The sequence below is a fragment of the Calypte anna genome, chromosome 2, assembly GCF_003957555.1.
Source record: "Calypte anna isolate BGI_N300 chromosome 2, bCalAnn1_v1.p, whole genome shotgun sequence".
Classification (NCBI taxonomy): Eukaryota; Metazoa; Chordata; class Aves; order Apodiformes; family Trochilidae; genus Calypte; species Calypte anna.
In genome coordinates, this window is record NC_044245.1 from 48,406,871 (window position 1) to 48,419,301 (window position 12,431).

Consider the following 12,431-nt stretch of genomic DNA (forward strand, 5'->3'; position numbering starts at 1 on the left):
AGTGCCAAAAATACACAGGCCCAAGGAATATGTCACAAAAAAAGACAGGTTGACCCCAAATACTTGTTCTTACAAAGCATTTTAACTATTGCACTCATGTCTGTGGCATCATTTACTCAAAAAGAATGAACAGACTCCTAGCAAGGATAAAATTAGATCACATAAGGAGTAGAAGAATAATTTTGCTCTTTTCTGTATGGAAGATGGATTTGATTTATAAAAACACAGTAGTTCTGCACTTACTAATAGATTGTGTCTTTCTAACTTTTCTGTAAGAACCAAAAGACTTCTGATCTAGATCATGTTCAGAAAATATCTAATTTCCTACCTCCTTTTTTACCTCCTCCCATAAAGGGCACTTAGTCAATGATGAAAGCCAACACACTTTGCATAGGCTGTGGTATTAATCTGTATGCAGGCATGGAGAAATAGAAAATTATGGCCAGATGGACATCCTAGATTATTGTACATTGTAGATTATTGTACTAAGTTAAGTAGCATCTTGAAAATGTTACCTCTGATCACAGGACCATTTTCTAGATACAAGAATACTCTTTCCCATGTCAGTGTCTGCACACTTTTGTTATTGACAAAGGTCTGAACATAATAAAAAAGAAAAGAGGGGGGATTTTACCCACTTTTTTCTACTTGCTGACCAAGGGTTGTCCATTGTAATATAATATAGTGGGAAATTAAAACACTGGAGTGTTTAAATGTTCTTGCTTTTTTTTTTTATTATTTTTTTTAAAAAAAAACACATTACAAAGAAAATCCCAGCTTGTGAAATCTTTATTCTCACAAGAGTCTCAGTTTCAACATAACCCCATTTTTCACTGGGGAAAGAAAGTTCTTCAGAAACTTTCCAACTAGACAGACGTCTCTAGGGAGCATGCAGTCTCAGGATGGGGCAGGCCCTGTCATTTATATGCTGTTTTCCCAAATTGTCTTTAGCACTCTGACTTGGAGTCTCCCGTGTGACAAAAAGGGGGCAGAAAAGAAATGGCAAGAGTCCAGAATAAGCTTTGTCATGTGGGTTGCAAGAGAATATATATTATTTGTTTTCCCATCCATATTTTTTCTTTGTGTTTCTGGCTAACTTCACAGAACATTCTGGAAAAATATACTTTCAGCACTTTCCTATAATTTTTTACTCTCCCTGTACAAGACCATAGAAAAGCAGACATAAGCACACATGCAAATAGCTCCTTATTAATCACTGCCCTGCTGAAAACTTCTTTTGCATAGTATTCTAGAAATAGCTCTGATAGGAATAGTTTCATTTTAATGTCACAGGCCATCAACCAAACTTTTAAATTTTATTTGTACAAAAACCATTTGTGGCTTTAAATCTCTGAGATGGAAGCTGAACTTTCTGATTTTTTTTTTTCAAAGTGGGTTGCTCTGTTGTTTTTTGTTGGGTTTTTTTGTTTGTTAATTTTTTTTTCAGGAGATGAGGAAGAAAGATTTAAAAGATTATTGAAGAACAATTGACAGAAAATGTATGGCTAGCAGGCAGAGTCCAGCTTGCTTGCTTAATTTCAAGAGTAAGTCTGTCTTTGCCAGCAGAACAGTGGAAGCTGTGCTTAATTCTAAGCTTTGCTGCTTTGGAGCCTAAATTATGTCCAGCTGCTCTTTTTTCAGTGGGCTTGCAATGAGATAAGGAAGGAAATTTGGCCGTTGGGGTGTTTGTGCAAATTCAGTCTGTTTCCAGAAAACATAAACTTAGATATTTTATTTTTATTTTTTTTTTTAGCAATCCCACACATTCTGCAGTTGCTGAGACTGAATCTATCCCAGAGCACCACTTTAAGACCTGGTCCTGGTGATAGTTGCCTCTTGTTTTGAGAATCATGGTGGACAACAGGCTCACCATAAGCCAGCTATGTGCCCTTTCAACCAAAAGGGCCAATGCACCCCTGGGATGCCTTTAGAAGAGTGGGACCAGCAGGTCAAGGGAAGTTATCCCCCCTCTCTACTCTGCCCTGGTGAAGCCCCATTTAGAGCACTGTTTGTGCTCCCCAGTTCAAGAGGGACAAGCAGCTACTGGAGAGAGTCCAGCACAAGGGCACTGAGATGATTAAGGGAATGGAGTATCTGCCCTATGAGGAAAAGCTGAGAAAGCTTGGGGGAGTCTCACTAATGTTTGTAAGTACTTAAAGGGCAGGAGTCAGGAGGATGGGGCCAGACCTTTCTCTGTGGTGTCCAGTGACAGGACAAGGGGTAACAGTCTGGAACAAATTGCCCAGAGAGACTGTGGATTCTCCATCCCTGGAGACATTCAAAACCTGCCTGGACCTGTTCCTGTGTAATCTGCTCTAGGGAACCCCGCTCTGGCAGCAGGCTTGGACTAGATTATCTCCAGAGGTCCCTTCCAGCCCCTGCCATTCTCTGTGATCCTGTGTGTGTGTATGGAGCTGAGGCGATGAGTATCTACCTTTCATCCTGTACAGAGGGCCACAACAAAGCGTTCTGAAGTCCCAGACAAGGCTTTCCTAGAAAGTGAAATATTAGATAGAGAGAAGGACATGAATGTGCCATTCGTTCCCAGCAAATGTGAAATGTTTGCCTGCAAACCTGAGGAGCAGCTTGGCAATCATATTGATCACATCACATCTCTCAGAAACTCCTAACATTTGTTCCTGAAAGACAGACATGTCTTTCAACAGGACATGACTCTCCTCAATGTAATTTGAGGTTGAGGATCCAGGAAAAAGAATGAGAGGTAAAGCTGGTTAGAACACTTTTTTTTGATGTTTTCCTCATTAAAAATGTTGATGTGCCAAAATGAGAGCGTTTTATATAAATAGTTCAACTTGACCTGAAACTGTTTAGGATGGCCTTTCTTCTGGACTTGTTAAAAATGTGCCATTATAGGATTTTCATTACAAGATTGCTTTCCTTTCAGTCCATAGAAATGCAGTTTATTAAAATACGTATTTTCAAATTAATTGATAGCAATTAAATTAGTTGTTTTGATATTACTAAGATAGAAGTAGTTAATGGGCTTGAAAGAATTTGTTAAGTTTCAGTTGGTATTTATTGGAAAGAAAAAGGGGAAAGTAATTAATGAGAATGGTGGAAAGATCAGAAATCTAAACAAAAATCACAGGATTTTGTATATGGGGGAAGTTAGAGAGAAAATGGAGAAGTCATTTGATCCATCAGTTACATACTGGAGTGTCAGATGTCTTTAAAACCCAGTTTCTGAATCCTGATGAAAAGCATCATGAAACGTTTTTTTTGTATGTTCAATAAATTGTGTCCATGATAGCTATAATTTGCATCATAGTTTCTGACTTGGTTATAAGCAGTGGAAAAGAAGCTGGTTTATTTCTGTTGACCTCTTTCTCACTTTACCTCTTTAGTACAATAGTCTACTGAATGCTCTGAAAACAAAGAGAAGACAAGTGCATATCCCTAATAACTGGGTGCAGTTTTCCCTGTTAAAAAAGCTGGGATTTCACTAGGAAAAACAATATGATTTTGTGAAGGTGAGTTTGTTATATGAAGATTATGCAACACAACTTTATCTTTAAAGGCATCCCCTCAGGCTCTGCTGGGCATCTTGCAGGAAACCTGTTTATCTCTGGTAAAATGCCATGCAATAGGCAACTAGGTAGCTGTGTACCCCAGGAGATTGATGGAGCTCTGTGCAGCTCTGATGTGTTTATATTCTTTCTAGTATTGTACATCCATCCTCAAGTATGAGCGAGGAAGGATTCAGCAAATCGACTGAATTTACATGGGACAGCAGCGCTCTGTGGTTGAGACTTCCTCACTGATGAGGTGGGAGGAAGAAAGGGGGAAGGATAAATGAAATCTTGTGTCATGTATGTGTATTCATGCATGATAAGTATCTCCCCTTCAGAAGCTCTTACAGAGCTACATGCTGGATTCCTAAGTTTCTCCTTGACTACAGTTTCATGATCCATCTATCTTATGAAGCCCATCCAGTATGAATTTTGAGATTTCAGTACCCATGGAAGGAGACTTTATGGAGACTTTTCTGGTCAGGATTCCTAGTTAAAAGGCTCTCATGTGTGTTGCTTTTTGAGTTTGTGGCTTGCAGAGATGATATTTCCTCCCCCATGAGGACTGACTTCAGATGGAGACAGGGAACATATAGTATTCATTCCTGAAATGGTACAAGTACCTTAATATACGTGTGCCAAGTCTCAAGAATCCTTATTTTACAAGGGGTACAGTGCTAGAGACAGGGAAATTATTTACCAAAATTACTTAGACGGAGTCACAGGCTGAAGCAGGCTGAGGATATGAGATTTGCCCTGGGTAATATCCGTGCTAGCCAGTCTGCCAAACGTCGGGAGGTAGTGAAAAGTGCCCTTGCCCACAGCTGAAATGGCAAACCCTGCAGCAGATGCGTATTTGGGAATATTGTGATGTTGCAAGTAGCTTTGCAAGGTTAGATTTGTTGTTTGTTAGGCTGTTTATTTATTTTTTTCAAGTTTGATGAGAGCAGCTTTGTAGGCTTTGGCTGTGTTGTTATTTTCATTATTTTTCAAGTGCTGAGTTTGTTTGTGTTAGCTTGCCTGTTTGCTTTAAGAGTCTTGTTTGTTCTTGGGATTGATGTTTGAGAGAGCTTTGTGCCATTTACATGAAACTTGAAGGCACCAGAAATTAATTTTTACAGTTCTGATGAACTCTGCTGTCATCGCCATCCTCAGGCACCTGACTGACAATTGGGCAGACTGGTTACTTGCTCATGTTTGGACCTTCCCACCTGCAGAAGATGGTGAGGACTGACCACATTAAAGCAATCCAATTTTAGATGTCATTGGGACCTCTTGCCAGCTTATGTCTGTCTCACCTTACAGGATTTCTCAGAGTATTTTGCATTCAAGTACAGGCTGAACTATTCCATTATATTAACAGAAAAGTTGGCTTGTGGCATCAACAGGGCTGCAGCAAGGTCACACTGGCATTAAAATCCACAAGATATCAATTTCCCACACAACTTCAAGAAAAAACTCAACAGTTCAAAAACTCCTGAGCACATCTATTCTTGAAAACACTTATGTGACACAGAAGAGACAAAGCATATTTGAGAAATGGGTTTCTTTTTGGTGTGAATGGGTGGAGATTATGAAAATATCAGCCTAAGTTAGGCAAATGTTTTTCCTCACTCCTTTAGGAACAGGAAAGCTGCAAGAGTATTTCAGAGCTGTTGAGCTGAGGTGGAAGAGCTGCTGGAGATTCTCATCTGTCCCTCCTCTGATTTTTGAAGGAGACTTAGAGCATGCACTGAGGAACCTGGGCTGGCCCAGGTAAGCCTCCTTTACTTTCCCTTATTCTTTATTGAAGCTGCATTTGTATCATAAGTATGTCCCCCGCAAGCACTGCTGGCAGGAGAGTGATGGCAAGGTAAGTATCTTTGGAGGACAAAACACCTTTTCTACTGTTCCACTGCATGCAAACACATCTAAAACAGGGGGAGGGTGAGGAGATAAGATTAGCAATTGTTTAAATGACATCTTTGTTTGACTAAGGGACATAAAATCTGGCCTACAACACAAAAGACTACATACACCTACAGTCTTCCCCCCATTCCCACCCCCGCTGCCTAATGCCAGGGAAAGTACAATGTTTGCCTTCAGGGTTTTCTGTCCCAGCACACATGTGGGAAAAAATAATGTTCATGATGGCTAGCAGAGTCTGGTGCAGATGAATCCTGAAATGAATTCTCAGTGGGTAGTTTTCAATTGACTTTTGTAGTTTCAGAACTAGACCTGAAATGACTGTCAGCTAAATAGGGAGTAATTTTGGACAAAACCTGTCTACTTCTAGATGAAATAAAAAAAAAACAGTTGAAACTTTGTAGTACAGAGAGCAAGAAGGGAGTAATTATGGTTAAACACTTGTCAGAGCAATTCTGGTGAGAGTGTAGTATCTCTAATCTGAGATCGGATGTCAGCCTCATCTGATTTCTTTCCTTATACACTGACACATACCAGGCATTCTGGCTTCTGACTAAAATCACCCAGGCTGCCTGTGAACTAATCTAAAGCTATCTGAATCTGTTCCAAAATTATGGCAAAGTTGGGTATTAACTGATTCAAACCCCGATTCAAGAAAGCAGAATCAGTGTTTGCTTCTCCATGTTAGGATGTTGCTGAGCTATTAGTGACATATATACCCATCCCATTAACAGTGCTAGCTTTTTGAACTGTTTTTATCAAATATGAAATCTGTGCTCATATATAAGGTTTGGGTATGAATATAAAGGTTGGTGAGAAGCAGTGTCCACTTGAACTGTCTTATTATAAAGAACAACAAATGTAAAAATACTTTGCACTGATTCTATACTTTCAAATGCAACCTGTAAGAATGACACTGCAAGGGCCAATACACTTAACAATTGCTCTGTCCTTTAGGACTTAATAATCCTGGTTTAATCAGGAAAGAAAATTTTAAAAGTTCTAAATTCCAGTTATGCAGATATAGCCTCATCCATAAGAGTCAGGGTGAGTTATTCCTAGCTCTGACAACGCTAAAAATTGAAGTAGTGGGCCACTTACCTCTTCTGGAATATCTGTCTGTAATTCCCCTGAAACCAGTGGAAATAGCAGGAATCTACCATTTATAGATGCAGCATTACTATATAGAATTTGTGGTCAGGCTAATGTGAGGGGGAAGGGAATACTGCTTTTCCCATCCCTTTGTGGTTGTGCAGGATCAAGAAAATTAAAGCAACAAAATATAATTTACCAAAATAAACAGAGGACAGAATACAGAAAGGGAACAAACCTACTGACTGGAGGACTGAGCCCACACTTATTTTTGGGCATCAAAGAAAGCCGTGCTTTTCATAGATTACTCACTCCAAGTAATTTTTTCATTCAAGAGACTTACCATCATGCATGCCTCACTGCATCTTTACTAGCTTGTGTACTAATATTTAAAGAAATGCCAAGAAACCTGTTGCCTTATCAGCTTTTTTGCAAAGGAAAGAAAGGACCCTACAGGGTCAGAGGATAAGTAAACTAAATCCTAATTTCCTTTTCCAAGGAAACGTGTATCACACAGGATTTATGTTTACTTTGGCCTGACAAGACAGGCTGGCACTGGTGTTTTCTATGCTTATCTTTTGCTGGTACAGGGTGCATCTGGAAGAGCACTAAGAGCAACCTTTGGACAGCTTCTCCCTGCTCTGCACCCCTGCAAGGAGACACTGAGGACTGGGAAGCCCTGGGGAGCTGTTGGAGTCATGTGGAGAGAGCTGCCAGTCCAGGTATTTGCTCCCATTTCAAGTCCCACTCTTGTCCCTCTCCCTTCTTGACCTGCTTCGTGGGCTGGTACAGAGAGGGAGGAGGAGGAGGAAAGAGCAGATCCAAGGCTTTATTTCATTGCTGGGCACTTTGGAAGGGTAGGGAGAGACTGAAGTGTGAGCAAATAAAGTCCCAAGGAGCTTACAGAGTAACCATGAACCTGGGAGAGTATTTGTGTTGAACACTTTCCCCTTTCCCCCCCATCAGTACATTCACTGAAGGACCTAGCAGATTCTAGGTCAGTAATTTAATTAACATTTGAGGTACTGGAAATACCTGAAATAATCCCCCAGATATATGAAGACCTTGGTCTGGTGATGTTGCTGTACACTTCCAAAATGGTCTCAGGGGTGGATATTACTGTGCTGCTGTAGGGTCTGAGAGGGAGTTCAAGGAGCTTGGTGAGGTGGGTCAGCAAAGTAAAGAAGTCACTTAACCCTTTTGCAGAGCTCCCCGGTGTTTGTTCAGAGACATGACAGCAATGGGCTTGAGCTCTCTGTGAGCACAGAATTATAAAAAGAATTCAGGGATAAGTATGGATCCAGTTGTTTTCTTTAGAAGAAAGGGAAAAGACAAACACATCTGGGGATGATGGTTCTCTTGCTTGCAGACACCAGTGCAATGGATCCTTTGGCTGGCAGTGGAAGGTTTGGTGGTCCTAGTTATCCCGTTGTTGCCACAAGAGAATGGTGGTATAAGGAAGAGGGAGATCTGGCTGCACCTTCCTTATCAAAGGAAAGCTATTTAGATGGTACTGTTGCCCTGTCACCAGCTGTGGGCCACTCTTTTGAAGTGGGGAACCAAGGAGGGCATTCTGAAATGATGTAGTTGCCCTGGCCCCATTCAGGATGGGCCTAGTCCAGTGCTAAGGAATTAAACAATGGTTTTGCAAAATGTCTGATATACCGTTCTGGTTCATCTGTGCCTCAGATTCCTTGGAAAGTAATTCTCAATTAATGGATGTGAGCTAACTATTTGGGGTCCATTTCTTTTCTCAATCAAACTGATATCAATTTGGCCATTTCTTTCCACAGAAGCAGAGTCATACCATTTGCATGCCCTGTCAGTTGAAATAAAAATGTGTGACTATATATCTGTTGGAGCTTAAAGCAATAAAAAAGAATTACTAACAATGTAGCAATCTAATAGACAAACAGTCATCTGCTATATGTTTTAGGGAAACAAGACAATTTCCCTCTTTGCCATTCACTGATCTGTGCTGGTTCCCACTAGCTCCGCTTAGACGACTGTTCATCTTGCTCATTTAACTGGATTTGCATAAAATTAAGGTACTTTATGTAGTACTTCTGCAGAATGAAGAAGACACTTAGCTAGATAAAAACTGTTGCATAAAAGACCAGCAGTCACAAGACTGAGCCACTTTCTCTTCCATTACAGTGTTTGTGAAAATTACGTAGATTACCAACATCACAGCCCTAATACCCCATGGTGAAAGAAACTGGAAAGCTAAATGATAGAAATACCTATCCCTTAGCTATTTCACATTAGGTAGGACAAGAAATGCCATTCATTGTGTGTGATTCTGCCTCTTCCTTCTTCATCTGAAATGCAACATCCCTTGCCCTTGTTCTCTTGGTACCAAATGCAGGCCCAAAGCTGTTGGTTGTTTCACTTGTGATCAGTCAGGAGAAAGAACCTGGAACACTCTGTGGCCAGAATATCAAGTTGGGTGTCCTTCACTGCCTCTGGTTGTTTGCAATGCAAATGGGAGGCTTTGTCTCACATAGTGAGATAACCATGGTAACCAAATGAAGACAAGTTTGCATTACTTCCTTAGTAAAGTGTAATCCTTCCCCTGGTACATGTGCCAAAGAGGCATACGGAATTAAAGGGACAGCAATACATTTCTTGGAAATGGAAGCAACTACAGCAGCTAGCTTCTGGCTTTTTTCTCTTTTTTCCCCCCCCTCTCTCTCTCTCTGTTTTTTTTAAGTTGTTTTTTTTTTAGTTGTTTTTTTTTCCATTTCAGTAAATCCTGCCACTACCCCTCTATCTGTTCTTTCCTATCCCATCTTTTTCTAGTATTCCCATTATTAAAAACTAGACTAGGTCTGAGATCTGCTTTCCCTTTGTCCAGAGGCTCATCACTCCAAACTGTCGACTTAAACACCACTTCTTGGCAAACAGCCTTTCCTTGCCCTTCCTATCTCTGAAAAAAAACCCAAAAAACCAACCCCAAACCAACAAAAACCCAAAACAAAACAAAAAAACCAACAAAAAAACCCAACAAAAAAACAAAACGGGGGTGGAAAGCCAAGCTAAGAATACCAAGTCTCATCCTCCAGTTTTTCAGACTTGGGTGTGCGGCAGAGCAGAGGCACAGATGCACCAGCCTGCAATTTTTCCATTATTTTAACAGCTGGATCAAGCATACAGGTTGGAGTTTATCAATTTTTTTTTTCACTGTAGGCATTAAAAGTTTTAGAAAGCCTTTTTTTTTTTTTTGTCTTCTGATCTGCAAGATAAAATGTGAGAATTCCAATTAAAAGAGTTTAATGCCAGTTTTAAAGAGCTTTGATTTCTTTCATAGCTTCATAGGCTGCCTCTTTTAACCAGCAAGAGGATATGTTTTAGCATAGAGACCAGCCTTAAACTGAGTGTACTTCAGAATTATTGCTGTTACTGTTTTAACTGTTGCTGGGGGTTTTTCTTGCTTTTGCCAACTTCTGCACTGAATTTATGCACCTTCCCTTATGTATCTGGCAGCTTAAAATAGAACACCTTCTCTCCCTTTTTAGCACTGTCTTATCTTGTTTCAAATGGAAACATGGTTAGATATTGTTATTTAGTGTTATCCATTATGTTTCTTCTCAGTTGAGAGTGAGCATGCATTGTGATTAAAACACAGCAAGATGATACCATTAGCTTCCAGTTTGTTATTCACCGTGAAGAACACTGATTTTCTCAACCAGCTCTAGGACTTCTGCTTTGAAAAGAGCAGAACAAGTTGATGCTGTGGTCCCTGAGGAGAAATTTTACTAAAGACTTTGCACAGACAAAAACCTACCCAAATTTATATTTGCCAGCATATGGGAAGGGCTGAAGTGTTATTAAAAGTTTTCACTAAGAGGCACACTTCCAGAAAAACTCCATTCCTCGGAGTGACTTCACTTGTGAGTTTTCACATGGATGTTCCAGGGGAGATTTGAATATTAAACAGTGTCCTTCATTTCTTTTAATGCCCATTGCAGGCATGTTGGAAAGACAAAATAAAGTGTATCTTCCTACAGAAACTAGGATTTCAGTGTGCTTTACCACTTTCAAGTTGAGGTGCAGGGAAAGGGGACCTCAGCTTTGTTCAGCAGCCTAAAGTCAGGGACCGAAATTAAAGGCAGAAAAGGTTTTTTTTTTGTCATCTCCTCTTTACTTCTAGTAAGACAGAAAGAAAATAAGTCCTCAGTTTTCAAGCAGTGGTTTGTCCAGATAAACAGCAACTGAAAAGAGTGAATAATAATACACAAAACAGAAATTATGACTGTTTCTGCCATCTAGCATTTTGATAGCTGCATCTTCTCATTTATTTGGTCAGAGATGAGCAGATAGATACCATGAGCTTCTTCCCTGATAGAGCTGCCATAAAAAGAATAACTAAGCTAGAATACCAAACACAACTGTGTCACATAAAGGACTCTGCAGTAATAATATGAAGGATCTTCTTTGTTATTTTCCTTGCATTAATGTATATTTTTTAATCATTACCTAAATACAGCAATTGATTCAGACACCATATCTGTGAGTTCATAAAGATGATCATAGAAAATTTTCTCATCTTAGTTATGGGATCAGAAAATAGCATCTAGGTTTGGGGTTTTTTTTCTACATTCTGTATTGCAAAAGCATAGTAAGTTTTCTGCTGTCATGCCAAAACATCCTGGTCACCATAAATACGTTCAAATACTTTTGCGTATGGAGATGGAATGTCTTGGGATTTTAATGACCTTCTTAACTCAAAGTATCTGAAATCTGCTGTTACCTTCTAAATAATATCTGTATAACAACATGTTTAGTTTCTTAGTTCTCAATATTAATGTTAACTGTGCACTGTTTAATCAAGTATTGGTGCACCTGGATATGAAGATGTTTGGATTCATAAATGTCTAAAAAAAAAATGGATAAATATTAACCAAGTGTGATTGAGTAATCACTTGACAAATGGAAAGGGAAAAGTTATATTAACAGCACTATCCAGTAGGCATCATACAGTGTGAGGAATATGGTGTGAAGCTGATGAAGTTCAAGATCCTGTTTCAGTGAAACAAACACTCTTTACTGTAGCTGATGGCAAGGAGAATGGTTCTGTTAAATGCTGGCAACTAAAGTGAGACAAATCTGTCTGGGAACCTGCCATAAACTGTTGATGTGTTTTTCAATTTTTGGAAACTTTGAATTTCTTGCATTCTGTAGTAAAGATCTGGTATAAATTTCTCATTGACTCGGAGTCCTCAGTTTCTACCTTGAAGCTTCCTTGGAGGGGATGGGTAGAGGAAAGAAAAAGAAAAAAAAAAAAAAAAAGAAAAAAAGATATTTCCAAGATGTTCTCAGTGTGTTATCAAATGAACAAAACACACAGAACATGGAAACCAGCCAGTCATTCATTCCATCAACAGATTTGCAGAGCTAAATTTGCTTCTGGAGAGCAGTTAGAAATTAAAACACACAGATGATGAGTGGTGCTGGCACCCAAACTGTGATCAAGAGGACACTCTTGTCTGAAAAGATGTACCCTATCAGATTAATCATTATGTGTTAATTAATTTGAAATCAAAAGGATGTCTTCTGCTGTCTATGCATAGGAAATTAATGGTGATAGCACTAATTAAATGTAATGGAAGTTACCTCTGTGCTCCCCACATCTGGGGCCAAACTCTTTATTGCCCTTCATGTTGTGTCATTTACAGTTCAGTCCCGTTGTAGCATCTTACCCTCACTGTGCCCTGCTGCAAATGGCTGTGCTAGTCGTCAGGCAACAGAGAATCAGGCTGTTGGATCACTCAGCTGGGAAATGAGCTGATTTCTATTAATCTAGCTCTAAATCTTGATTTCTAATCCTAGGAAGGTGTGTCACTGTGAGTCATCCTAACATGAACAAAAAGATCCTTATTCCTCACTTTCCTTCCTTCCTCT

At 39.6% G+C, this 12,431-nt stretch overlaps 1 protein-coding gene across 1 annotated transcript in view; it reads left to right on the forward strand.

Moving 5' to 3' along the window:
• The first annotated feature begins 7,877 nt into the window (after positions 1 to 7,877).
• Positions 7,878 to 12,431, forward strand: part of ITPRID1 (ITPR interacting domain containing 1) — a 44,140-nt gene continuing 39,586 nt past the window's right edge. The window contains exon 1 of the mRNA XM_030444643.1: positions 7,878 to 8,037. Coding sequence (XP_030300503.1) covers positions 7,878 to 8,037 — 160 coding nt within the window. The remainder of the gene's footprint in view (positions 8,038 to 12,431) is intronic.